This window comes from Micromys minutus, assembly GCF_963924665.1.
Source record: "Micromys minutus genome assembly, chromosome: 24".
NCBI lineage: Eukaryota > Metazoa > Chordata > Mammalia > Rodentia > Muridae > Micromys > Micromys minutus.
In genome coordinates this window covers 27,706,401-27,731,398 of record NC_137959.1, presented here as the reverse complement: position 1 = coordinate 27,731,398, position 24,998 = coordinate 27,706,401, and the positions used below count along the sequence as shown (strand labels likewise).

Here is a 24,998-nt window from a genome sequence, read left to right as displayed (position 1 = left end):
GATTTTAAGTCTAAATCTTGTTTTTCTGGAGTGTTGGGAAATATACTACTTGCTGTGGTGGGAGAACTGGGCTTTGATGTTGCCAGGTTGTCTTGGTTTCCATTGCTTCAGTTCTCATGCTTTTTTCTCTTACCATCTTGTTGTCAGTGACTGTAAGTGATCTTTTTGTCTCTTACTGGTGCTTGTCTCTCCTGTGGGTCTGAAGGCCCGTGGGCTCAGGAGGGAGATTGCTCCTGGTTGTTCGGCTCTTTGTGGGCAGGCAGTGAGTTCTGATGGCAGTGACTCAGTTCTGTCTCTGTGGGCTCAGGTGGGAGAGCCCTTGCTGTTCTGGAAGCTCAGCCCTCTACCCACAAGTCCTGAGTCCTAATGGTGGAGACCTGGCTCTTTTTCTAGTCCATAAGGGACAATTTTCCAGAGAAAAGGAAATGCTTCCTGCGCTCTGAGAACTCCCGGTATCCCTGTTTTTCATAAAAAATCCATTTAAAGAGAATTATCTTGGGCTGGAGAGATGCCTCAGTGGTTAAGAGCACTGACTGCTCTTCCAGATGGTTCTGAGTTCAATTCCCAGAAACCACATTGTGGCTCACAACCATCTGTAATGGGATCAGATGCCCTCTTCTGGTGTGTCTGAAAACAGCTACAGTGTACTCACATAAAATAAATACATAAATCTTAAAACAAAAGAAATATCTTTTATAGGATGCGTTTATTGATGGAGAACTCTTCTAGAAACCTGACAAAGGGAGATGGAAGAAAGGTCTCTGACCACAGGTGCTGTGCAGTCACCACTTAGGGTTCTCTTGCTCTTTCTTTGCTTTTGCTGCCAGCTGCCTTTGCTTCTCCTCCTCATCCTCTTTGGCCGCCAGCACTGCAAGGAGTTTCCGGTCTTGCATCTTGCCGTTCCTGTCTGGGGAAAGTCGAATGAACTTTCGAAGCTTCCTGGATTTGAAATGTCTCCTCTGAAGACACAGGTCAGTGATAGCAAAAACTGCGGTAAGTCCCATGAAGATCTAGGAAAACAAACGGCTGCTCATCATTTTGGGTTTGTACCTAGAAGGAAGGCACAGGTGCTCTCCCTAGTTTTTTATTAGAGGTGATACACACTGTACCCCTCAGACTTCCTGATCCCTCCCCTGAGTTTCATGCCCAATGGCCCATTCTTTTCTTTTGATAGTCATGAAGGTCACAGGAAACTTGGCTTAAATTCTTACACACCACCTTAAAAAATGTGTCTTTATCAACAGAAAAATTTATCGACTTTTTAAATTTGCTTTGACCCCCAACTTTTATTTGTTCATTTGAGACAGGTCCTCATATACCACTGGCTGGCCTTGAACTCATTATTGTACCAAGGATGACTTTGAACTTCTGGTCCTCTGCTTCTACCTCCTGAGTGCCAACATTGTACATAAGCTTGAGGCATGACAATAGGTTTTTGCAGTGCCATAGAGCGAGCAAGACAAGAACTCTACAGGATGAGCTCCCTCCCAGCCCTTCACCCTAGGATTTGTTTCAGTGATTCGACGAGATCCACAACTCAGCAGCAAACTCCTTACCATAGTGAGTAAGTAGGGCATGGGGTATTGTCGTCTCGCTTCAGTAGCAAAGGCTATTCCACATGAGAGACATACGGCAGAGAATAGGTCATTCATGAGATCCTGGAAGTGGGAGAGAGAAGCTGGTCTTAGATGCTGTGTCCCATCCACCCTGCAAACAGCACTGTCTCCTCCACAGAACCACTCTCAAATGCCTCCCTCTCTCTGACCATTTAACATGAAATACATAAAGGCAAATGTGCTTCTGACCAGGCAGATCAGCCAGAGACTCCCTGCTGCTAGCCTCTGTGAGTGGAGCACAAAGTCTAAACTTAACTGGCCCAGCCCTCAGGAGACATGGGATACCATCTTGTCTACAGAATCAGGTATCTGGGGCCCATCAAGAATCGAGTGAATAAAGGCATAGCCAGGCCACTTTGATGGCATCTCTGTTGGGTTCTCCCCTCATCTTTCTGCTCCCTCCTCTCAGGGGCTTCCATGAGCAGTGTTGCTGACTCGAGTTTCTTTCTCTCTCACTTATCACCGGGGAGCCTTACAGCTTTCTCTTCACCCCAACCCCTGGCTCAACCCTGGACCACCTTCCACGATGGCTTGCTCCTCCATCAACTTTTTTCTTTGCATTCCTTGGGGATTTGGCCTTCCCTTACAGAATACAACCTTTCTTCTCCCAACAAAGAATATGTGATAAAATAATAAAGAGGAGAAAAAACAAAACAAAAGCCCCAAATTTCTATGTATTTGTGCCAAATGTCCCATTTTGTATTACTTGTTTTTTTTTCCCAGAAAGTCTAAATTTTCATCTTTTTAATTTTAGTGGGATGTACAATCTCCCTGCCAATACTCTAGCATTCTCTCATAGAATATTCTGTACAAGTTTTCTTTAAAAGAAAGACTTTTAAGTTTTATTTTTATTTTATGCATGTGAGTATGTTGTCTGTATCTCTGTATTTGTAACTAATCTGTTCAGTGCCCAGGGAGACTGGAAGAGGACATTGGCGTCACAGTAATTAGACTCACTGCAGCTTGGGCACTGCTTGGCTGCTGGGATCCTAACCCAGCTCCCCCGCAGGAGCAGCCAGTGCTCTAAACTGCTTAGCCATGTCTCCAGCTCCTGTCCTAGTCTTCTTCACTGCCACCTCTGTCACATGCAAGTCACAGGATGTATAGATGTCTGGGTTCTCTGGCTAACTTCTGCATTGGTCTGTTCAGCATACCATTATAAAATGCTACAACACAATCCAAACAACACAAGCTCATCTTTTTAGAGTTATGGGGCAGGAGGACTAAGATCAATGGACCAGAAAATCTGGTTTCTGCTGAGAGTCCTCTCCCTGGCTGGAGGCAGCTGCCCTTCCCTCTCTGTCTTCATATGACCTTTCATTGGAGAGATGAGAAGGTGGGTGGGGAGCAGGCAGAGAAGATGCTTCTGTCTCTTCTTGTAATGACGCCAATGCTCATTTTGGACCAGGGTCCCAACCTTAAGTTTTCTGTTTCCTCCTCATGACACTCTCAAAGGCCCAGTCTCAGGATATGAATTTGTGGAGGACGCAGACATTCAATTTGTAACAATTCCATTAGTTAATTCCTGATCTACCACCAAAGCTTTGTGGCAAATCAGGTATCTGATTGAGAAAATCCATTCTTCCAAATGCTATTCTTCCAAACACTTTTATTTGTGATGTTTAAATTTCTCATGTTAGTGATACAGAACTATAGTTTCATGGTATTTTCATACATGTATATGAAGTATTTCAATCTGGTTCCAGGCTCTTCTATCACCTTCTCTTTGTGCTTCCCACTCTGGATACTCTGCTCTTTCCAACGGTCCCCGCCTGCTCCGTGTGTGTGTGTGTGTGTGTGTGTGTGTGTGTGTGTGTGTGTGTGCGTGTGTGTGCACTTCCGTGTGTGACCCAGTGAGTTTCACCATGGCTGTTTTGGGAGCATGGGTGGGGATTTGTGTACGAAAGCAAGGCTTCTTACCAGTGGCTCCACACTGAAGAAAATGTCTCTTCTGTCTGCGTCAATCCTGTGACTACACATACATCTTTAGGTCAGGCCAGCAGCCCCTGAACCTTCCATGGAGGGTGTTCATGGGCCACACGTGTGCATAGAACCACAGCTGTTATGAATTCAGGAGTGTGACAGCCTCTTCAGTCATGTCCATGCAGGAGAGGTCACCCTTGACAGTTGTTTCTGTCATCTCCATAGTAGTAACTTCACATCTGGGATTGCAGCAGACTTTTCCCAACTCCTTAGGTTTTCCCTTGCTACCCAGTCACCAGATTTCATAATCTTGTCATGAAGCTGAACTTGTCTCTGCAGGTTTATTCTCAGACAGGAGATAGACTCTGCCTGGTGTGAAGGTTTCATTTTCCCACTGTCCTCTGCTACAGGCAGGAGCACCACTGTCTGGGCCCTGGGACCCAGAATCACTCATTTGGAGCAGCTGTGGCTGCAGCTCCTCTGTGTTCTCTCTGCAGACTCCTGGTACATGGGAGCAATCCTTGTTCCCTGCCCCAGTCTGCACACACCTGCATTTTCTTATCACATTTTACTCAGATTTCAGTTCAATTAGAGACAGAATCTGCTGGATTTCCAAAGAAAGGCTTCACTGAGAAATGCAATGTTGGCTCCACAACTCTTATTAAGATCAGATGTGTCCTTGGTGCCTAGTTTGTTAGGATTTTTTAAAGAGTTATTATTGATAATTACCAAATAGTTATTCTGCAACTTACAACATTTTTGCTGTGAATACAACAGGGTAAAAGTGCATTGATAGGATTTGAGGACAAATCACATTTGCATCCCTGACGTGGATGACGCTTCTCTGCTATGGTTTTTGTGGTTGCTCTTTGATGTGCTGCCTGATTGGTGTGGAACAGTTTATTGAACATTCTGTGTTCCATGTAAGGAAGACCTGTGTTTATTTTTATTCTAACATCTGCTTTGAGGTGGAACCCCTCTCATTTAGAACATTATACACACTTTAAAAAGGGAGTTAGAGGAAAGGGAGACCAGGGAACTGGAATGGAAAGACAGGACGTGATTCTTACATGTGGGATTCTTTCAGCATTTGACAAAAACAACATTTCAAATTTCTGGGAGAAAGATGAGTGAATTAATAAAAGAATAACAGGGTTATGGTGTTGACAAATTATTTAGTTAGTGATTAGGATAATAAGGCAGAAGCCTTGCTTCATGGTGCACTCCCAAGTCACCCAAACAGATCAAATCTCTTAAATGCAGCAAATAAGTTACCCTATGAAAATATACATTTTAAAAATAAGTCGTCTTTCTGTGCACCTATTCAAGTGTGTGATTGAGCTGTTTTTTGTAAGTTATATTTTTTCTAGTAAGAAATTAATTTCAACTTTCCTATATTTTAGCATTAAACTTTATGTTTCCCTTGTGATCTTCTAAAGCTCTATTTTTCTTTTGATATTTGCACCATTTTCTTTGTTTTTTCATTTTTCTCAATATTTTATCTTATTTCTCATCCCTGCCCAAGGACCTAGATTTTAGTTCTTTTTCTCCTCTTTGTCCTCCTCCTCTTCCTTTTCCTCCTCCTCATTCTCTGCCTCCTCCTTCTTGTCCTCTGCCTCTTCTTCCTCTTCCTTCTCTATCTCTTCTTCTTTCTCCATTTCCTTCTGCTTCTCCTCCTCTGCTTTGCTTCCTCCTGTTGCTTCTCTTCCTCCTCCTTTTCCTTCTTCTCCTTCTCCTCTTCCTCCTCTTTTTCTATCTCCTCCTCTTTCTCCTGGTTCTCCTCCTCTTTCTTTCCATTCTCCTCCTCCTCCTCTTCCTCCTCTATTTCCTCCTGTTTCTCCGTCTTTTCCTGCTTCTCCTCTTCTTCTATCTCCTCCTGCTTTTCCTCCTTCTTCTCTCCTTTCTCCTCCTCCTCTTCCTTCATTTCTTCCTGTTTCTCCATCTCTTCCTGCTATTCCTCCTCTTCTATTCTCTTCTCCTCCTCCTCCTGCCTCTCCTCTTCCTGGTCCTCCTAGTCTTCCTCCTCTTCCTCCTCCTCCTCTTTTGTCTCCTTGTCTTCCTGTGGAATCTGGTTGTCCTGAGACTCACTATGTAGACCAGGCTGATTGATCTGCCTCTACCTTCCTGAGTTCTGGAATTAAAGGTGTGGGCCACCAATCTGCTCATTTTTTTTTAACCCTCACTGTTGTTATTTCTTTTCCTTTTTCATCAGTTTTGGGGTTACCTGTTTTCTTTTTGTTTATTGTTTTCTTTGAGATAGGCTCTCTTGTCTCCCTAACTTGCCTCAAAATCATGGTGTAGACCAGGATGAACTTGACGTTTGATCTCCTTGCTTCTGCTTATGAGTACTAAGACTATAGAAACACACATCCAGTTCCAGCAGTGCTGAGTATCAAATCCACAAGTGTGCACATTTTGGCAAGTATTCTACTAACAGCCACATTCTCAGATCCAGTGTCTCTGCCATGTCTTTAATACCCCGTCTTATTTTAATCTTGGTATTTCCTTCATTCAGACACTTAATTTCATTTTTCCTTTTTACACAGGGTCTTATGTTGGGACAGGCATGCATAGATGATAGTTTAAGAACTGGGACACAACTTGGTTTGGGTTATGTATACAGTCCTGTTCTGTTGCTATTTCTTTTTAACTTTTAATTGTATTTTATGTGTTTGTTTTGCTGGTGTATATATCTGTGTATCATGTGCATGCCTGGTGTCTGCAGGATCCAGAAGAAGATGCCAGACCCTCCGGGAACTGGAGTTAAATGTGGTTATGAACTGCCATGTGCTGGGAATTGAACCCTGGTCCTCTTGAAGATCAGCTTGTACGATCAGTCAGTGAGCTAACAACTGAGCCATCTCTCTAGCCCCATACATCCCTCTTTTAACAATGCATTTGACGTCCTAGGACTCACTTGCATGTTCTATGCATATATAGTCCTCTCTGAAGGAAGCACCTAGCAATGTGTTAGCAATCTAGGACCCTTACTTACATTAAAGTAAGAATTGGAATAAATTTCTCCTTCCCTATTAGCAACTTGGACATTTTCTACTGAAGTATATTTAGTATTATGGAGAGTGATGTGGAAGGTAGGAGGGCTGATCTGGCCTAAACTGTTTTTGGGTGCATGTGCAATAAGCCAAAACTGAGTGTTCAAAACAATCTCTGGAAGAACAGTTATAGTATGAAATATTTTATGTTCCTGGACCTTTAAATGGCCCAATGATCTTGATTGACAGTTGGCTCTTGGACTTCTGGGCACAGGAGTGAAGATAAAAGCCAGCAGACACTGAGAGAGTAGTGAGAAAGGAGTTTGAGAGAGTAGTCGTATTAGGCAGAAGTAGGGTCCAGCAGTCACAAGAATAGGTTCAGAGAAGACAACTGATGCAGGATGAAAGAAGATTGTGTAGGGTAGAGAGAGGAGATTTTTTGAAGAGTGACAAGAGACAGTTGAGAGTGAGTTGGGCTAGCAGGCTGAGAAGATAGTTGGAGGCACATGAAATAGAAGCTCAGCTGAGCAGAAGATATTAGGAGACAGATAAAAGAAGAACCCACAAATAAAGTAGCCACATAAGAATATGATGAACGAATTTAAAAGCAAAAGGCAATTATTATTACAAAAAGCTACATTAGCCCCCAACATGGTAGGCTGTTGAAGGAAAAAGAAACAGGAAAAGACATGTGGCCACCACTGCTTGAGCCTTAAGTCTGACAGAGCCACAGGCAGGAAAAAAAGGATGGAAACTTTGAACAAGCTGACAGGGTGTTCACTGAAGCTGCTTTGGGCCACCTCCTGCATGGGTTTTAGAAGAACGTTCCCCTGGCTTTTCCTTAGTTTGGGCTATTGTGTTTATCAAACCCTGGCTAGGCCACTGGAAAACAAATCCATTTGAAAGGAGCGAAAAGACTGTCTGAGCAACTGGGGGAAAATGTAGGTGGAAACAGAGAAGCATTGAAATTAAATAAAAAGAACATCAAGAAAAGAGAGGTCCAATACATTCATTCCCAGGACCTGAACAGGAAAGAGGGCTTTTCCCCAGGTAGAAAGGATGGAAGGAAAGGTGTCAAAGGACAGTCAATCAACAAAATGGAATGGGGTTAAACCCACAGCACCTTTGGAGGACAGATGGTACTTGATCAAAAATATTACCAACAGTGTTCCAGGATTATGCAGCATATGCCTACTAGTGAGGATAATCTACAAGGTTATGATGACATATGATGGCATCTAATAGAAATGAAGGACCTAAATCATTTTAAGGAACCAGTGATATCTTATGAGTTGCACTTACCCCATGTGAAACAAACTCTAAATAATTGGTCTATTCAAAATTGAATTATTATTCCCCAAGACTTGGGAGGGGGAGCATTTATAACAGCTGTCTTCAACTGCGATGGTTGTCATGGTGAAGAGAAGAAGCCAGGAGTTTGGAACATGGAAATAAAGCTAGAGAATTAATGAGTGAGGGCCCAGGTGATCGGGAAAAGGTTGTCATGCAGATATACAAGAACAGGTTCAATTTGAAGACACAATCATGATACTGTGGTCTAGCAGCTTTAAGAGCTTGGGACACAGTTGAGGAGCCAGGAAAGAAGTCCACATCATTCACAAAAATTATACAAGGTTCTGGAGAAGCCTTGATGGATTTTTTTTTTTTACAAAGATGGTCTCAGTAGTAAATAAAATTATATCAGATCCCGACATACAACAGGTATTGGTGGAGACTCTAGCATTTGAAAATACAAATGTGGGGTATAAAAAAAGTTGTAAGACCACTGAAGGTACAGACGGTGCCTATAGATGAATAGACAAAGAATACAAATGTTATTAGTTGTAATATATTCCATACTAATATAATAGGTCAAGCAATAGCTAGAAGTCTCTGGTATCAAAAGGCTCTGTGCTTTGCTTGTGGGAAATATGGACATGTGAAACAAAATTGTGAACAAGGAAATTCTAAGGATAGTGGTTTTTCAAAATGTAAATCAGAAAGAAGGCCCAGGCTTCCAGGAATGTGCAGATGATACAGCAGGGCTTGCCATTGGACCAATGAATGTAGGTCTGAAAGAGATATCCCAGGCCATTGCTTGCCATTGGTAAGCGATGTGGGGGTGGGGCTAGTTTGAGGCCCCTGCAGTAAAAAAGTATGATCGGTTTCCTTCTTGTCAGCCAGGAACTAACAAGCAGGCAGGAAAAACAAAACAAACAAACAAACAAACAAAACCCTAAGTATTAGAGATCTAACAAACATTTCTACAGGCAGTGCTAGACTTGGCCACAGATAAACATCTTACACTATCCCCAACATTTCTATGTTATAAAACATCTACTGGAGTTTATGGTCCTTTGCCCTCAGGGACAACAGGAATGGTTTTGGGAAGAAGCAGTTTGACTTCCCCAGGATTCATTGTGCATATGGGAATTATAGATAAAGAGTTCAAGGGAGAAATTAAAATAATGGCTTACGTAAAAAGAGAGATGTGGTTTAACACTCATGATGGAATTCCTCAGCTATTGCTGTTTCCCTACATCAAAGGCAAAAGTGCTCCAGAAAAAAGACCAAGAGGACTTGGAAGTACTGGAAAATGTGTGTTCTGGCAAACAGCTGGTAACCATCAAAGGCCAAAATTAAAGCCACAAGTGAATGGCATTGAAACAGAAGGTTTGGGGGCTACAGAAGCTGATGTAGCCAGTTCACCACCCAGTCCTACAGGACAAGTAATTATAGAAAGATCTAATTGCATCCTAAAAAAATACTTATAAAACAAAAAGGAAGAATAAAGACCCTCCAGGGAATGATGAAGTAGTGCTCTGTTAACTTTAGATTTTCTAAACATTAACAAGAAAGGAACAGCAGCAGCTGGGTCATAGACCAGACTGGAATTAAGTCAGACTATGTAGTATAAGGATGTGTTGACATCAGAATGGAAGTCAGCGATTGTTTTGCATTGGGGATGAGGATTTTTATATTTCTGCAGGAAATGAAAAGCTGTAGATACCATCAGACTAATAAAGCTCAGGGTTGAACAGGAGAGGTCTTCCAAAAACATTGTCAATGGCCCCCAAAGAGCAAAGATGACCAGCCAGTGCTTCCCACTCCTAGGTAGAAAGAAATGCTCAACACTTAACCTCTGACTGGCCTATGACCAGGACTTTGGACACCTGGTATACAAAGTCATCCACAATGAAGAGCAACCACAGACCTATGAACGGGTCTTTAAGACAGATCATGCTAAATACCACATTCTGCCAAAATCAGGACTACAAGCCAAAGGTTGACAGAGCTGGGGACAGAGATTAAGAGAGGAAGTCCAAAACACAAGATGCTAGAAGACAGTCCAGGAGTCAAAAAAGATCTGAGAAGCAGTACCCAAATCACCGGAAAGAGGAGTGGCCTCCTTAGGTTCTTATCTCAGTTGGGGATCTAGGGAAACAGAAAGGTCCTATCAGACACCTGAGGACCCTGGGAAGAAACTGGGAAGGACTGAGCAGCAGCTTCAAAACTGCATGATTTGAAATATTTTAGGTGCCTGGCTCTTTAAACGACCCTGTGCTCTTCAGTGACAATTGGACTTAGGGGATGAGGAGTACATAGTAAAGGAAGCAGAGTGGGGGAGCGTGCTGAGAGAGAGGAGTTGGACAAAGAAGCAGTGGCAGCCGAATAGGAGAGCCAAGCTGGAGAAGACGTGTTAGGAGAAGATAAATGAAGAATCTACTAGCAAAGTAACTATATAAGAATACAAAGACAAAGAATAAAAAAAAAAAAAAAAAAAAACAAGGCTGAGAAATGGTTCAGGGGTTAAGGGCACTTACTGCTCTTCCAGAGGTCCTGAGTTCAAATCCCAGCAACCACATGGTGGCTCACAACCAGCTGTAGTGAGATCTGATGCCCTCCTCTGGTGTGTCTGAAGACAGCTACAGTGTACTCACATATACAGAGTAAATAAATCTTTAAAAGTTTTTAAAAAAATTTTTTTAAAAATTTAAGAAAACAAAAGACAACATTTTTACAAAAAGCTACCGTTTTTATTTCCCGCCTAAAGGCTATGTGTAAGTGGGGTTGCATATGATTAAAATCAAATGCATTGTGGGAAAAGACAAGCTCTGTGAGCAAGTGCTTACATAATCCAAGCCTACTACCAGTCAAAATAGGGAACTAACCAAATTACTTCCTTTGTAACCAAAATCCTCCTTCACTTGACCCTCATAAAGGAAGTCTCAAACCATAACTGAAAGAAACACCAAGGAATAACGGGGATCTTGACCTGACACTTTTTTTCCCCCGTAGGATGGATATTTGCTTCGTTTTACTCTACAGACTTATGCAGAGTCTGATTTTTTTCTTTGGATCCTAGAATGATATCCCAATGAGACATATGCCAGCATTATCAGAAATGGCTGCGAATAGCAAAGCCTCTGGCTCTTCTCTCTTTGATCCAACACAGTTACAAACTGGGAGCATCTCCTGCCCGGCTTTCCCTCTCCAACCCAGCTTCCCAGCCTGAGCACCAGCAGAAGAGGTGAGGTTGTCTTTTTTTCAGTTATTAGAATGTGACTCATATCACCTTCCCCAAAGTCTTTACTCACCATCATAGGCCAGAAGATGAAGGGAATGTATCTGTTGATGGCAAAGGAGTAAAGGAAGAAGAAGAAAGCAAAGATTGCCAATTCCATAGTGAGGACCAGGGTCACGAAGGGGTGCGTGGCCACTCTTTGGGAACATGCCAGTGCAATCATTATGCAGATCTGGATGGAAAAATACATAAACCTGGGGTGTTGCAAGCACTCTCCTATGCTTTGAGGAACCCCATGCCACCCCCCAAAGACACCACTGTCATTCCAATCCAGTTTACCAAACACAAAGACTTGGTCTCTCCATGTCCCTGCATCCAGAAGTCTTTATTGCTGTCTTTGAATTCCCACTTGTAGCGGCGAAACCCTTTTTTGTCTTCCTTGGTCTTCTTGCCTATCCGTCCTCCAGGCGCGGGCGTTGCCATGGTTGTTCTCAGTTTCCTACTGCCCAGCCTTGCCTGCAATCCCTGAATAGGTCCAGCTCAAGAGAGAGCCTGGTGTCTCCTGACCTGTTCAAGGGCGGCTCTCAACTGACCACTGGGACTGCGGAATTCCAACGCGTGCTCTGCATTCGCGCGAGCCCACTTCAGGATCTCCTCCGTCCATCAGGAACCAGACAGTCCCGCCCTCCATGCACCAGCATTCAGCAAGTCCCACTGCTCCTAGCAGGGTCTTCCTTGAAAAGAAGTACCAGGCTTGTGGTTGCTCTCACTTCCTAGGATTTCCTCAACCCCTGGGTACCCCCAGCACCAAGCCCTGACCTCCTGGAGCAGCCTTGTGGAGCAAGCAAAAGTGTAACCTGCGCGACTTTTCCAGAAGGCCACAGGAGAAAGCGGAAGTGTTGCCTACTTAGAGGCATGCCTTTGGGGTTACACTCAGTCGGCATGGGAGCTCTGTGGTGGCCTAGGGGAGTACGTGTGGACATGATTTCGAGTCTCTGCCAAATGCTGTGGAGGGCTGGGTCTCTTCACGGCAGTTGGATGGTAACTAGGACACCTATCTATCAGGAGTTTTTCTTGCAATATTTTATATGTAGTGCATTTTATTTGTACAAGGCGCAGCTGCGGAAACTCAACATCACCGCGGGCAAGGAAATTGAAGTTGGTGGTGGTCGAAAGGCTATCATAATTTTTGCGCCAGTTCCTCAGCTGAAATCTTTCCAGAAAATCCAAGTCTGGCTAGTTCATGAATTGGAGAAAAAGTTCAGTGGGAAGCATGTAGTCTTCATTGCTCAGAGGAGGATTCTGCTCAAGCCAACCCGGAAAAGCCATATGAAAAATATGCAGAAGCGGCCCAGAAGCCGCGCCCTGAAGGCAGTGCATGACGCCATCCTTGAGGACTTGGTCTTCCCAAGTGAATTGTGGGTAAGAGGATCCGTGTAAACCTGGAGGGCAGCCGCCTCATAAAAGTTCATCTAGACAAAGCATAGCAGAACAACGCGGAGCACAAAGTCGAAACTTTTTCTGGTGTGTACAAGAAGCTCACAGGCAAGGATGTTAATTTTGAATTCCCAGAGTTTCAGTTGTAAAAAAAATGACTAAATAAAATGTCATTCATAGTTAAAAAACATGTTTAGGGAGTTGCTCCCACCTTTTTTTTTTCTTAACAGTACCCGTTGGTCTTGTTCCCCACAGACCCCATGGGACTCCTAACCTAGAGCTCTGCTAGTCTGAGCTGTATCCCCAGTCTTTGATCGAAAGCTGACTTCTCCATTCTGTGTTCTTAGGATGTTATCAACTCAATGGTAACCACACTATGCATGCTTATTGTGTCTGTGTTGGCTCTAATCCCAGAAACCTCGACAATGACAATCCTTGGAGGGGTAAGTAGAAGGCTTTCAGGTTTCTTCCAGTGGATCAAAATGCAAATCAATTTGGAAATCTGACAGGATCCTGGACTTGGCCTAAAGCGCCTACAGTCTTTATAGTTTGTGAGAGAGAGTGCATTCTCCGATTAGCATAAGCAGACAGGGTTTCACACTGGAATCCACCAAACAAAGAGGTCCCTGCGTGTCTCTTACAGGGCTATACCAGACTGAGAGAAGCAGCTAGAATCAGCTACCACTCTTAGCTCTGAAAAACCTGATGTTAAACAAGAAAAGAAGCATGACCGTTTATAGTTCTTCCTTTGAAAAGACCCACATCACTGTTAAGTGAGACAGAATGTTCCCATAACTCATCAGATGCAATATAACACATTTCCTTACTGCAGGGATGTGGCAAAAAGCCTTGCAAACCAAGGGTTATTCTGAGTACTGCCGAAAGAGAAGCAAGCCAACCTAGACACACTCATGCCTGGCAAGCAAGCTCAAAGGGAAGAGTGCAGAACTTCAATATTCTACCTGGTTTTCTCCCGAGCTTGGTCATCTGATTTTCCTAGGCTCTAACCTAGAGAGCTGATTTAGAAAGTCTTCCTTCCAACTTTCTTGTTCTTCCTTAGCAAGGGCCCACAGAACTGACCACACTCTGTCATGACTGTCAGAATCTTAGATTTCAACTCCTGTCGGGACTAAGCAACTTTGTGAGAGATGATCCAAGTTTTTCTAGATAGAAGGTATGCCAAACACCTCCCCCCAGTTGTTGTAAAGACAGTTCTGTCTACCTGTTTAAAAGAGGAGACAGTCATAGGACTCAAATTCATTTGCTTATCTGTGGAGTTTTCCCCAGCACAGCAGCCAGTAGCCGAGTGGCTCCTGAGCAGAGAGAAAGGGGCTAGTGCGGCTTGAGATAAGCTCTGACTATAAAATACACATTTCATTTCAGAGACTTCATTTTCTCCCCAAAGAACAGAGAATGTTTCATTAATAACTTTTATTCTAGCGAGGTTCTGTAAGGGAATGCAGCAAGCAATAGATAAAACATTAATGGGGTGCTGCCCGGTCCAGAAGAGAGGGAAAAGCTACTTCTCTCTGGCAGTAGACTTGCAGTCTGCCCACTTTCCCTTCAACTCACTTTTCTCCTCCTCCGGCCTGTGTAGACTCCTCTGCCTTACAGGGAGGGCGCCCAGCCTTGATGGTTCCCTCTGCAGCATCTGATCAGTCCACTTCTGCAAACATTGTGTCTCAACTGTGGTCTCCAGGACTTAATCTTGAGCTGCTGCCAGCACCCGCTCTTTCCCCAGACTAGTTTGGTGACAGAAAAAGCAAAGAACTGAGCCCTGGAGAGAGAAATGTGGGGTGGGAGCTAAACATGGTCAGTAGGGCTTTAAAGAACTCAGGCATGCACATGCGTAGTGCAAATCAAGATGGAGAGGCAACTTGCAGAGCACCTCGGGGGTAGTGAGTTCTGCTCTCTGCCTATCTTTTCCTTTACTGTGTGTGGGTCTGGGGGACCTTAGCAATGCTCTCTAAGGCCACAGGAACCTTATCAGGAAAGGACTGCTGATAACATAGACAACAGATAATTTTTTTGTATTCATTTTTACTATTTATTACATCTTTTATACTCTCATATATTTTCTGCAGTTTTTCAATTTCAGTGTGAGTTCGGGCTAGTTTCATGTCAACTTGAACCAAGCTAGAGTTCTTTGGAAAATGGGAACCTCAGTCGAGAGAAAGTTCCCTATTAGTAGGCCTGTGGTTACTTTTCCTTGATTGTTGATTGATTTGGGAGGACCCAGATGACTGTTCATTGTACAGTCCCTGAGCTGATATTTCCGGGTGCCGTAAGAAAGTAAGCTCAGTAAACCTGTAAGGACCTTCTCCAAGGCCTTTGTATCAGCTCCTGTTTCCGGGTTCCCTGCCTCGGGTTCCTGCCCTGATTTCCCTGGAGGATGAACTCTGAAATGAAAGAAACCTTTTTGCACCCAGCTGATTTTTGTCATGCCGTATTCTCAAAAGCTCTTAGCCCATGAGTGGCCCTTTACTGGACCGTGCTGTGCTCGACCAGCAGGCCTCACTGTATATGGCTTAGGGCTGGAATCTGTCCAGGTATACCCCCAAATAATTTCCAAACTCCTTTTCTCTGGGTTTGCTGGCAGTTGATCCTGTGGATGTAGTTGCTGGATCTTGAGTTTTCAGGCTAGGCAAGGTTTTTTTTTTTTTCCTCACAAGGACAGCAGACTGCTAGGTTAGGCAGCAACCATGAAGAAAAGGTGCACGCGGGAAAGGCTGGCAGCAGCCGTTGAAGCCAGTTGCCTAGTGGACTACCGCCCTGCGACCAACCCGCAGACGGGAGGCGCAGAGCCAGCCTCACATAATCAGGCTTGGGACCCACCATGAATCCTGCACCACCCAGGCATGAGTCCAGCCGCTTGACTCCAGGACCTTCGCAGTCTGTTGCCTCAGCTGCACCTCATCAGGGACCTTCAGTACCTGGAACACAAATCAGCCACGGACCTTCAGTACGTGCCACACCAGCCGGCCAGCAACCTGCGGGACCTGCCACACCAGCCGGCCAGCAACCTGCGGGACCTGCCACACCAGCCGGCCAGCGACCTGCGGGACCCGCCACACCAGCCGGCCAGCAACCTGCGGGACCGGCCACACCAGCCGGCCAGCGACCTGCGGGACCCGCCACACCAGCCGGCCAGCGACCTGCGGGACCGGCCACACCAGCCGGCCAGCAACCTGCGGGACCGGCCACACCAGCCGGCCAGCGACCTGCGGGACCCGCCACATCAGCGGGCCAGCGACCTGCGGGACCCGCCACACCAGCCGGCCAGCGACCTGCGGGACCGGCCACACCAGCCGGCCAGCGACCTGCGGGACCGGCCACACCAGCCGGCCAGCGACCTGTGGGACCCGCCACACCAGCCGGCCAGCAACCTACGGGACCGGCCACACCAGCGGGCCAGCGACCTGTGGGACCCGCCACACCAGCCGGCCAGCGACTTGCGGGACCCGCCACACCAGCCGGCCAGCGACCTGCGGGACCCGCCACACCAGCCGGCCAGCGACCTGCGGGACCCGCCACACCAGCCGGCCAGCGACCTGCGGGACCCGCCACACCAGCCGGCCAGCGACCTGCGGGACCCGCCACACCAGCCGGCCAGCGACCTGCGGGACCCGCCACACCAGCCGGCCAGCGACCTGCGGGACCTGCCACACCAGCCACTAAGTTTCCGCAGTCAGTCCAGAGAGATGACATTGACCACAATTTACCAAAGAAACAAAGCCAAGATGAGAAAGTGCAACCGGTCCAAGAGTCTGAGAAAACCGACAAAACACAGGCTGAATCAAAAAGCTTCAAAAGCCGCTTCTGGATTTTTTGCTTTTCAGCCAGTGGGATGCTGAAGGTCATGAGGATGGTGAGCAGGACCTGCCAGCTGACTGGTTGGGGGGAGGGAGAGTGGGTGCCCTTGGGAGTTGAGCACAAAGTTGCTGCTTGAGCAAAGTCTCCACAGTTCCCTCTGCCACAGTTTTCTGTCTCCTTTATGTCCCCAACACATTAAAAAAATTTTTTTTTAATGTTTTTTTGAGACAGAGTATCACCATGTAGTGCTGGCTGGGCTGGAGCTCACTATGTAGACGAGGCTAGCCTTGAACTGAGATAGATCTGCCTGCATCTGGCTCCAGAGTGCTGGAACTAAATACTGATCCAACACACCCAGTACCATAATCAACTCTCAGTACTAATGGGTTCCCCCTGTCCTCCTCCTTTAAGGGTTTCCCCTCACAAATGGAAGTAGGAAAACAGTAATAACACAGTTATAAACAAGCAATCACAACCAATAAGAACTGCCACTCAGAAGAGCTAGTCAGCGTTACACAAGAGGCAGGAGCCCAGGACAGACAGAGAGAGGGCAGACATGTAAAGTCAGAGTGGGGGAGCACTCCGACCATCCCTGAGAGTGAAGAGGAAAAGGGACAAGGAAGGTTTGGGGTCCAAACTGACCCCAAAATAGATTCAAAGGGCACAATGTATAAAACAAAGGGAAAGCAAGGGGCCTGTAAGGTGGCTAAGTGTGGAAACCCTGCTAGGGCCACGCCCAAAGACCAGACTGCAGTCCCCAGAACTCCTGTGGTAGCAGAGAAGCAGCCCCAGTGAGCATCTATTGTCTGACCTCCACATGCAGCCTCTCCAGAACCCCTGAACCCCTCTCCAAAACCATAAACAAATGGGATTTAGTTTGTTATTTTAATTCTAAAAGGATCCTTTCCCTAAAGTATTTCTTAAAAAGGGAATCAGACCAGGGTTGATGTCAGGGTCTGTGATTTCAAAGCACGTGGTTAGGGCTTTGTTCAGAGTCAGCATTTTCAAAGCATTAGATGTCATACTGATGATGCTCACTTTTTTTTTTTTTGTTTTGTTTTGTTTTGTTTTTTTTAAATATATAGAAACAAGCATTTGGGGATGATTTGCTTTTCTGAAGACTGAATCCACTTCCATTTGTCAGAAAAAATTCTCCCACTAGGCTAAGTCCCCATCCCCTATATGAGTGATTAGTTTATAGTCAGTGGAACATTGGCATCAAAGCTTGATCAGGTTTAGAAAAAACAAACTAGAGATCTCACAGAGCCAAGGCAGAGATTAGCATACAGGTCCAGGATGATTAGCAAGTGTGAGATCCTGGGATGGATCCCAGAACAGAAAAAAAAGTTACCATATTAAAAATTATTCATCTTTATTTTAAAAGCATATATAACAAATAAGAAAACAAGGGTGCTTTCCTATTAGAGCTCCTAAAATAATCCACCATTTTATAAGTAAAATGTTATGGGATTAGATCAAACAGTGTTTGAGAACATGTAAAAAACATGAATGTTTGTTTCTGATTCCCAGAAAGAAGGAAGAGGAGGAGAGAGCTGGAAAATAAGCATAGAGATCTCATTGCCATTCTAAAGCTAAACATCTTTGCCCCAGAATCAGCTAGGTCTTTAGTTAAGGTATTACAAGTATTCTTACTCATGTGCAAAAGAGAAAGGATGTCTACCACGTTAGTGAGTACTTTTCCAGGATGACAGTCACTCCACAATTCCTCATCATAATGGAAGAAAGGAAATGAGACTAAGAGAGGCAAGATCTATTTCTTTCCACTGGGAAATCACAAATCTTAAATCCCCCGGGAGATCACAAATCTTAAATCTTCCGGGAGATCATGTAGAACCAAATAACTTAGCTGGGTGGCAATCAAATTCATAAAAAGGCTTTCCTATAATCAACTAAAGTGCAAGAAGTCAAGACAATGACGAAAACGTTGATCAGATCCCAGCCTTTGGGAGACAGAGGCAGACAGATCTCTGAGTTCAAAGCCACCCTGGTCTACTCAGTGAGCTCCAGAACAACCCAGGACATAGCAAGACCCTCTCTCTAAAGCAAAATAAAACAAGCAAAATAAAAAGTAAGGAAATGTTTCTCTTCACTACAGATATCAAAATGAAGCAAAGAAGTAAAAAATAAAAACCTGTAAGAAGAAAACTTCAAAACCTTCCCCGGGGAGAACACACACTAAAAGAACAATCTGTTATTGGTTAAATGTTAGATGAAATCCTAATGAAATGCCAACAGGTTTGATGTAGGAACACAACCAAGATACACACGGATGTCATAAAGGGTTTGAAATGAAGAATGGGTCAAACAGGCACTAGTGAGCCACCCTACCGTTTGCAAAGCCTGTTGGTGGCTGGAGAATGGCTCAGCACTTAAACTGGGATCAGGTTTCAGCATAGGTGGCTCACAATCCCCTGTACATCTACCTGCAGGGATCTAATCCCCCTTGTCCTGTGTGAACAGACACACACACACACACACACACACACACACACACACACAACTTTTTTTAAAAAGTATTTAAAATTAAAAAGAGATACAAATACATCTCAGAATTTAGTAGATGACAAAGATTAAATTCTTTGTCCATGAGGCAAAATCCAAGCATCTCTCAGGGACTGACTGAGACAACCAGCTCTTTGGACAGAAAGAAAACAGGGGCTCTACCTTACTACTCCTGTGAATATCAACATATCTTTAGTTCTATAATTACCAGTGGATAGTTGGGTTTCCTTCTAGAAATACAGACCAAGGCTGGAGATACTTGGATTTTCTTCTAGAAATACAGACCAAGGCTGGAGAAATGACTCAGTGGTTAAGAGCATTGACTGCTCCTTCAGAGGTCCTGAGTTCAATTCCCAGCAACCACACATGTCTGTAGACAACTACAGTGTACTCATATAAATAAGATAAAAACATCTTAGAAATACAGACCAGTGTGAGTGATCTCCCCTCAGGAGGCTGACTTGCTAGGAGTCAGTGTCAGTCACCTCTAATCTCTCCACTTAGGAGGCAAAGGCAGGCAGATCTGTGAGAGTTTGAGGCCAGCTCGCAATAGTGAATTTCTAGCCAGCCAGAGATGCATAAGGCGAGTATGCATAAACATTTCCTATAAAAACAGAGAAGTACTAGGTTTGGATAGAGAAGAAGAAAAAAGTTTAAAAGCCTCATTGGCCAGTGATTGTGGTGTTGCCTGTCTTTAATTCCCAGCACTTGGGAGGTAGAATAGGTGGACCTCTGTGAGTTCCATGCCAGCCTGGTCTACATAGGGAGTTTGAGGATATCCAGTGCTATACAGGGAAATACTTTAGAAACCAACTACTGTTCTGTGTTCAATCTTCACTATTTGCATATATTTTAACAATTATATATGATATTTAATTTCCAAAATTAAAAAAAAAAAGTGGGTATGTAGCTCGGTAGTAGATTTGCTTTCCTAGCATGCTGAAGGCCCTGAGTTTGATCCCTAGCATTGTCGACTTAATTAGTTAAGTAGAAATTGAAAATTGCTAACTGGGAATGTAACTAAATAGTAGAATGTGGACCCGCATATGCCAGGCTCCTAGCTCAACCCTCAGTATCACAAAACTAAATAAATAGATAAATTAACTTAAAACAATATTGAAACCAACATTCTTGTGGAAAACAATAGAGGCTTGTGCTGGAAAGGTGGCTCTGGATAAAAGTGCTTGCTGCAAGCCCCGGCCTCCTGAGTTGGATAAGGTGGGAAGGACGATGTAAGCCCAGGATCCCTGCAGTAAGTTGGGAAGCAGAGACAGGAGAGTAGCCTTGAGGCCAGAGGGCCAGCTAGCCCAGAGTAGGTGGTATGGCAGGAAGCCATAGGCCCTGTGCCAAACAAGGTGGCAAGTGAGTCCTGATACCCAAGTTTGACCTCTGATTTTACATGCATACCATAACATGCCCATGTCCTCATATGTAAACATGCACACACACATGCACACAGACACACGCACACACAAGCACATTTTTAAAAAGAGGCTATTGTAGTATCATGAAATTAAACATAACAACTGCTGCCTGTTAATAGGCACTACTGGCAAATATCTACACGCATTGAACAATTCTGTTCTCTCCTTACAGTGTATTATTGCTGCATCGGCGTTCTGTTTTACCATTGACGGTGCCCAGGACATGTATATATCTATCACGATTCAGGAAACCTGCATTGTCCTATTTTTTATCATAATCAATTTTATAACCCATCTAAACCTGCTGACCTGTATCTACTGGCCTCTGATTGTAAGTTGTTCATTTTCGTAACTCAAATGTCAGCTTTGCTCATAACCCCAAAAATAAGCCTCCAGGGAAGACAATGAGCTATCTAGAAAAGTTCAAGATGAACCATTGTCTTGGTCCCAGGAGAGAAATCACCCAAAGCCCAGAAAGGTCTCTTGCACTTCTCTATTAAGTGGAGCAGTGAAGACAGCCTACCCCTACCTCCCAGAGTTTCTGTAGGATTAAGATTTATATAGATAAAGGTATCCCAGTATTTCACACCAAGTACACACTCAGCACACGGGATTCAGAAAAGAAAAACAAACTCCCACACCCCATAAGGGATTTGGATAGCTAGCTTATGTCATTCTCTCCTGTGCTGGGAACCACCCTGATATGGCTTTGGTCTCTTCCACATCCTTTGTGTTTTGTGGTTGAGGGGACTGAATTTAAGGCCTGTGTGCTCCATGCAAGTTTTCTACCACTGGGCTGAATTTCTGTCTCTTAAGACTCACTTTTATTTTCTGTGTCTGAGAATTTTGCCTGCCTGTACACTTCAAGTATGCCTGGTGTTCCTGAAAACCAGAACATGGCGCCAGATACCATGAAAATGGAGTTAGATCAGTTGCAAGCCACCAAATAGGTTCTGGGAACCCAGCCCAGGTCCCCTGTAAAGAACACCATGTGTTGTTTCCCACAGAGCCTTCTGTACAGCTCTTTCTATCCCCCCCCTTTTGGAAACAAGATCTTAGCATATTTTCAGACTAGCCTTGAGCCCACTCTGTGGCACAGGCACATATTGAATTTGAGATCTTCCAGAGGAGCTGGAATTGCAGGCCTGTGTTCCCAATCCCAGTCTCAGTTCCTTATAATACTTTTTTTTTAAACATTAAAGTGGGTGGGATGTGAGTGAGCTAGACCACACGTTTTCTTCAACTATAATATATATAGTTATAATATACATAATTATAATGTATATATAATAATATAATATATTATATCATATATTATCATATAATTATTATATAATATATTATATATATGTGTGTGTATGTGTATATGTATACATATGCAGTGGTTAAGAGCACTGACTGCTCTCCCAGAGGTCCTGAGTTCAATTTCCAGCAAACCCATGGTGGCTCACAACCATCTGTAATGGGATCTGACATCCTCTTATGGTGTGTCTGAAGACAGCTGCAGTGTACTCATATACATAAAGTAAATAAATATTAAAAGAAACATGCTTATTATAGACTGTTACACATAATTAAAACATACAAGTTAATTATACATATGCATATACTAAAAAACAGCCAACATGAATTTAATGAAATTAAACTTATTTCTACAATGTTTATCCAACACCATTTTATCACATGAATTCATAGCTCTGAAAAAATAATAACTATATCCCTGAATATCCCTGTCAATCAAAAAAAGTATTCAAAAGTATCTGTTCTAGAGTGGATAATTGAGCAGATTAAATGTTTTGAAGTTACCTTCTCATTCAAAGTTGATCATCCTCAACTCTGTATTGCAGGATCTGCTCAACGCTCTTATTTCAATGGTATATCTTGGCATAGTTGGCATAACTGTCATTAGAGAAGAAAATACAAAGGATATGACCTATATTGGAGGGGTAAGTACAGGCCTTCATGATTCTATTTAAGACCAGTATTCTGGGGCCAATGAGATAGTTCAGTGAGTAAAGGCACCTGTAACCAAGTCTAATGACTTAAGTTCAACACCCCAACCCCAGGATTGAAGAGACTGACAAGAACACTAAAGATGTACTCGTATTCAATTGTGTGTATGTGTGTGGGGAGGTAGGTATGTATGTGTACATCCACGGAAGTACCCGAGGAGATCAGAAGAGGACATTGGATTCCCTGAAACAGGAATTAACTACATCTGTGACCCTCCACATGGGTCCTGGGAACCAAACCTGGGTCCTGAACAGGAGCAGCCAGTGCTCTTTAGCACTGAACCATTACTCCAGACCATCTTTCTTTTTCTTGTAGTGACTTCTTTAAATGATGTCATGTTGCCCAAACCTTAAATTCATGAAACTCAATTTTGAAATGTATTCTCCAAATAAGTATTTTTGTCTATAGAATAACTTGTACAAATAAAATACATTACATATAAAATATTGCTGTTAAGAAACACCATGACCAAGGGAACTTACAAAAAAAAAAAAGCATTTGATTTGGGGCTAGCTTACAGTTGCAGAGGATGAGTTCATGACTATCATGGTTGGGAGCAGGGCAGTAGGTAAACAGGGACTGCTTAGGAGCAAATGGCCAAGAGGTTGTATCTGATCTACAAGCAGCAGGTAGAGAAAGGAAACAGAAAAGTCCTTTGGAAACCTCAAAGCCCACCCCCAGTGATGTAACACTTCCAACAAGGCCACACCTCCTAATCCTTCCTAAACAGTCCACTAACTGGGAACCCAACATTCAAATATATGACCCTACAAAAGCCCTTTCATTCAAAACCCTGTTCCATCACTTTGAGTTTTCTGAATGAGAGAACCTTATGGAACACAGATATAAAAGAGGAGGTGGGAGAGGTGGTCAGAACTGAGTAACTCAGCTTGTTGAAGGAGGAAGGGAGCCTGCCTAGGTTAAAGGACCTTGTGTGCCCTGTACTGCTCTAGACATGTTCCTCTTTAATGTTCCTCGTTGTCTTGTGAATCAGGAATCCAATCCAGCCCAGCCTCTAACTTGCTCTGTAGTTGGGAATAGCCTTGAACTTCTGATTCTCCTGCTTCAATTGCCCCCATCCTATGAAGGATTACAGGGATACATCACCACCCTTGGTGTAGGTGGTGATAGGGATCCAACCCAGGGCCTGTGCATGCAAGGCCAACATTCTGCCAATAAGAAGCAAGTTACCAACTCCCTGACTTGGTCTTTGAACTTTCAGGGTTAGGTACTTTGTCCTGCCTCACAAGGCTTAGGTAAACTGAGCCTACATCATTATCAAATGGATGGGTGCAAGAAGTAGCCAATCAAAAGTTGGAAGAATGGGAAGTGTAAGGGAATGGGCCTCGGTTCATGCTTAACAATGTGGATGGAAGGTCATCAAGAAAAGAACACAGTTTGAGGCAGGGCTGATGTCTCAGTGCTACCTGACACTAAACATGCTGGCCTGAGTTCCAGCCCTGGGGTCCAAACAATGGAAAGAGAAACTCATCTCCTTCCTATTGTCTCTAACCTCCACACATGCTGTATCATGTACGGGACTACACACAAACACACTCACCCACACGTGCAGACAGAGAAACAGATACACATATGAAAGAAGAATGAAAAAAAAGATAGAAACTTAAAAAAAAAAGAGTTTTATGTTCCTGAAGTTCATTTTATAATTGGTGATTATTTGTCAACCCCATGGGATTGGGCCAAGCTAGAGTTAAGCTCTTGGCAGAGCCCTTAGCCCTGAGAAACTCACACAGGGACCAGAACAAGACTTTCTAGCAAACTCATCAAGTGGCCTGGAGGAAGCATTTGTGGCTGGAAGAGCAGGTGCTGTAATCCCTGGTCCCAATCTGGCAGCTCATCAACTGAGCTTCTTTTGCACTGCCGGTCCCGCCCTCTGCCCCAGCTTCCAGTTCTTGCCCACTTCCTCAGCTGGGTTTGCTATCCCTTCTCCTCACAGACTCTGCAGGTGGGTTTTCTGAATCTCAAACCTGCCCCTTCCAGGCCCGTCACCACCCCCAGACTCAACTCTGTTAGGCTCTCAGACTTGCAAAGGTCATTATCTGACACAGTGGTCCTCAACCTTCCTGACACTGGGACTTTTTAATCATGTTGTGGTGACCCCTCCCCCAACCACAAAATTATTTTAGTGGCTGCTCCATGGCTGTAATTTTGCTTCTGTTATGAATTGTAATATGACTGTGTTTTCTGTCAGTTTTAGACGACCCAGGGAAAAGGTCATGCTACCTACAGGGTGGAGACCATCTGATCTAAGAGCTAGTCAAGTTCAGGCCAGTGTAGGCAGCAAAACCCACTGCCTCCCTTTTCTTGGCAAGAGGAACCTGGTCTACAGCAGCCAGGAGGGACCTGAGGCCTCCTGAAGCTCCTGACCTCCTAGAACGGGAGCAGGAATGAGGGATGGGAGCTGAGCTTGTAAAGTAATCTGGCCTTTGCTTCCCACCCGTGTTGTGTCTGACAGATCCTGACCTTCTCAGCCGCAGTCCTGTGTGTCATCGATGCATTGTTGGTTATCGAGAAGATGAGGCACAAATCGAAATATGCCTTGAAGAAGAAAACTAAGCCCTCTCCCGAACCGAAGCAAACGGAAGCTAAGCCTTCTCCCGAGCTGAAGCAAACGGAAACCAAACCTTCAGATACAGAGCAGAAGCAAGCGGAAACTAAGCCCTCTGCTACAGAGCAGAAGCAAGCGGAAACTAAGCCCTCTGCTACAGAG

General features: G+C 44.2%; 1 protein-coding gene and 1 pseudogene across 6 annotated transcripts; one reads left to right on the top strand and one right to left on the bottom strand.

The window, feature by feature from the left end:
• Positions 1–731: 731 nt before the first annotated feature.
• LOC308436472 (CKLF-like MARVEL transmembrane domain-containing protein 2B) lies at positions 732–24,885 on the bottom strand. 5 transcript variants are annotated; one of them, XM_080937402.1, is made up of 7 exons: positions 24,752–24,885; positions 22,061–22,153; positions 15,330–15,427; positions 14,067–14,236; positions 11,131–11,289; positions 1,557–1,658; positions 732–1,010 (listed from the first exon to the last, which is right to left on the bottom strand). In XM_080937402.1, exons 5-7 carry the CDS (start codon positions 11,278–11,280, stop codon positions 783–785), a joined length of 480 nt encoding a protein of 159 aa, XP_080793528.1. In that variant the 5' UTR covers positions 11,281–11,289; positions 14,067–14,236; positions 15,330–15,427; positions 22,061–22,153; positions 24,752–24,885; the 3' UTR covers positions 732–782. The 5 variants fall into 5 exon arrangements, with proteins under 5 accessions (XP_080793528.1, XP_080793526.1, XP_080793529.1 ...); XM_080937400.1 differs by lacking the exon at positions 14,067–14,236; XM_080937403.1 differs by lacking the exon at positions 22,061–22,153 and having other exon boundaries at positions 24,752–24,824.
• Positions 12,096–12,643, top strand: LOC308435870 (small ribosomal subunit protein eS7-like; annotated as a pseudogene). The gene has a single exon. The product of its transcript is annotated as a small ribosomal subunit protein eS7-like (transcript).
• Positions 24,886–24,998: the final 113 nt, after the last annotated feature.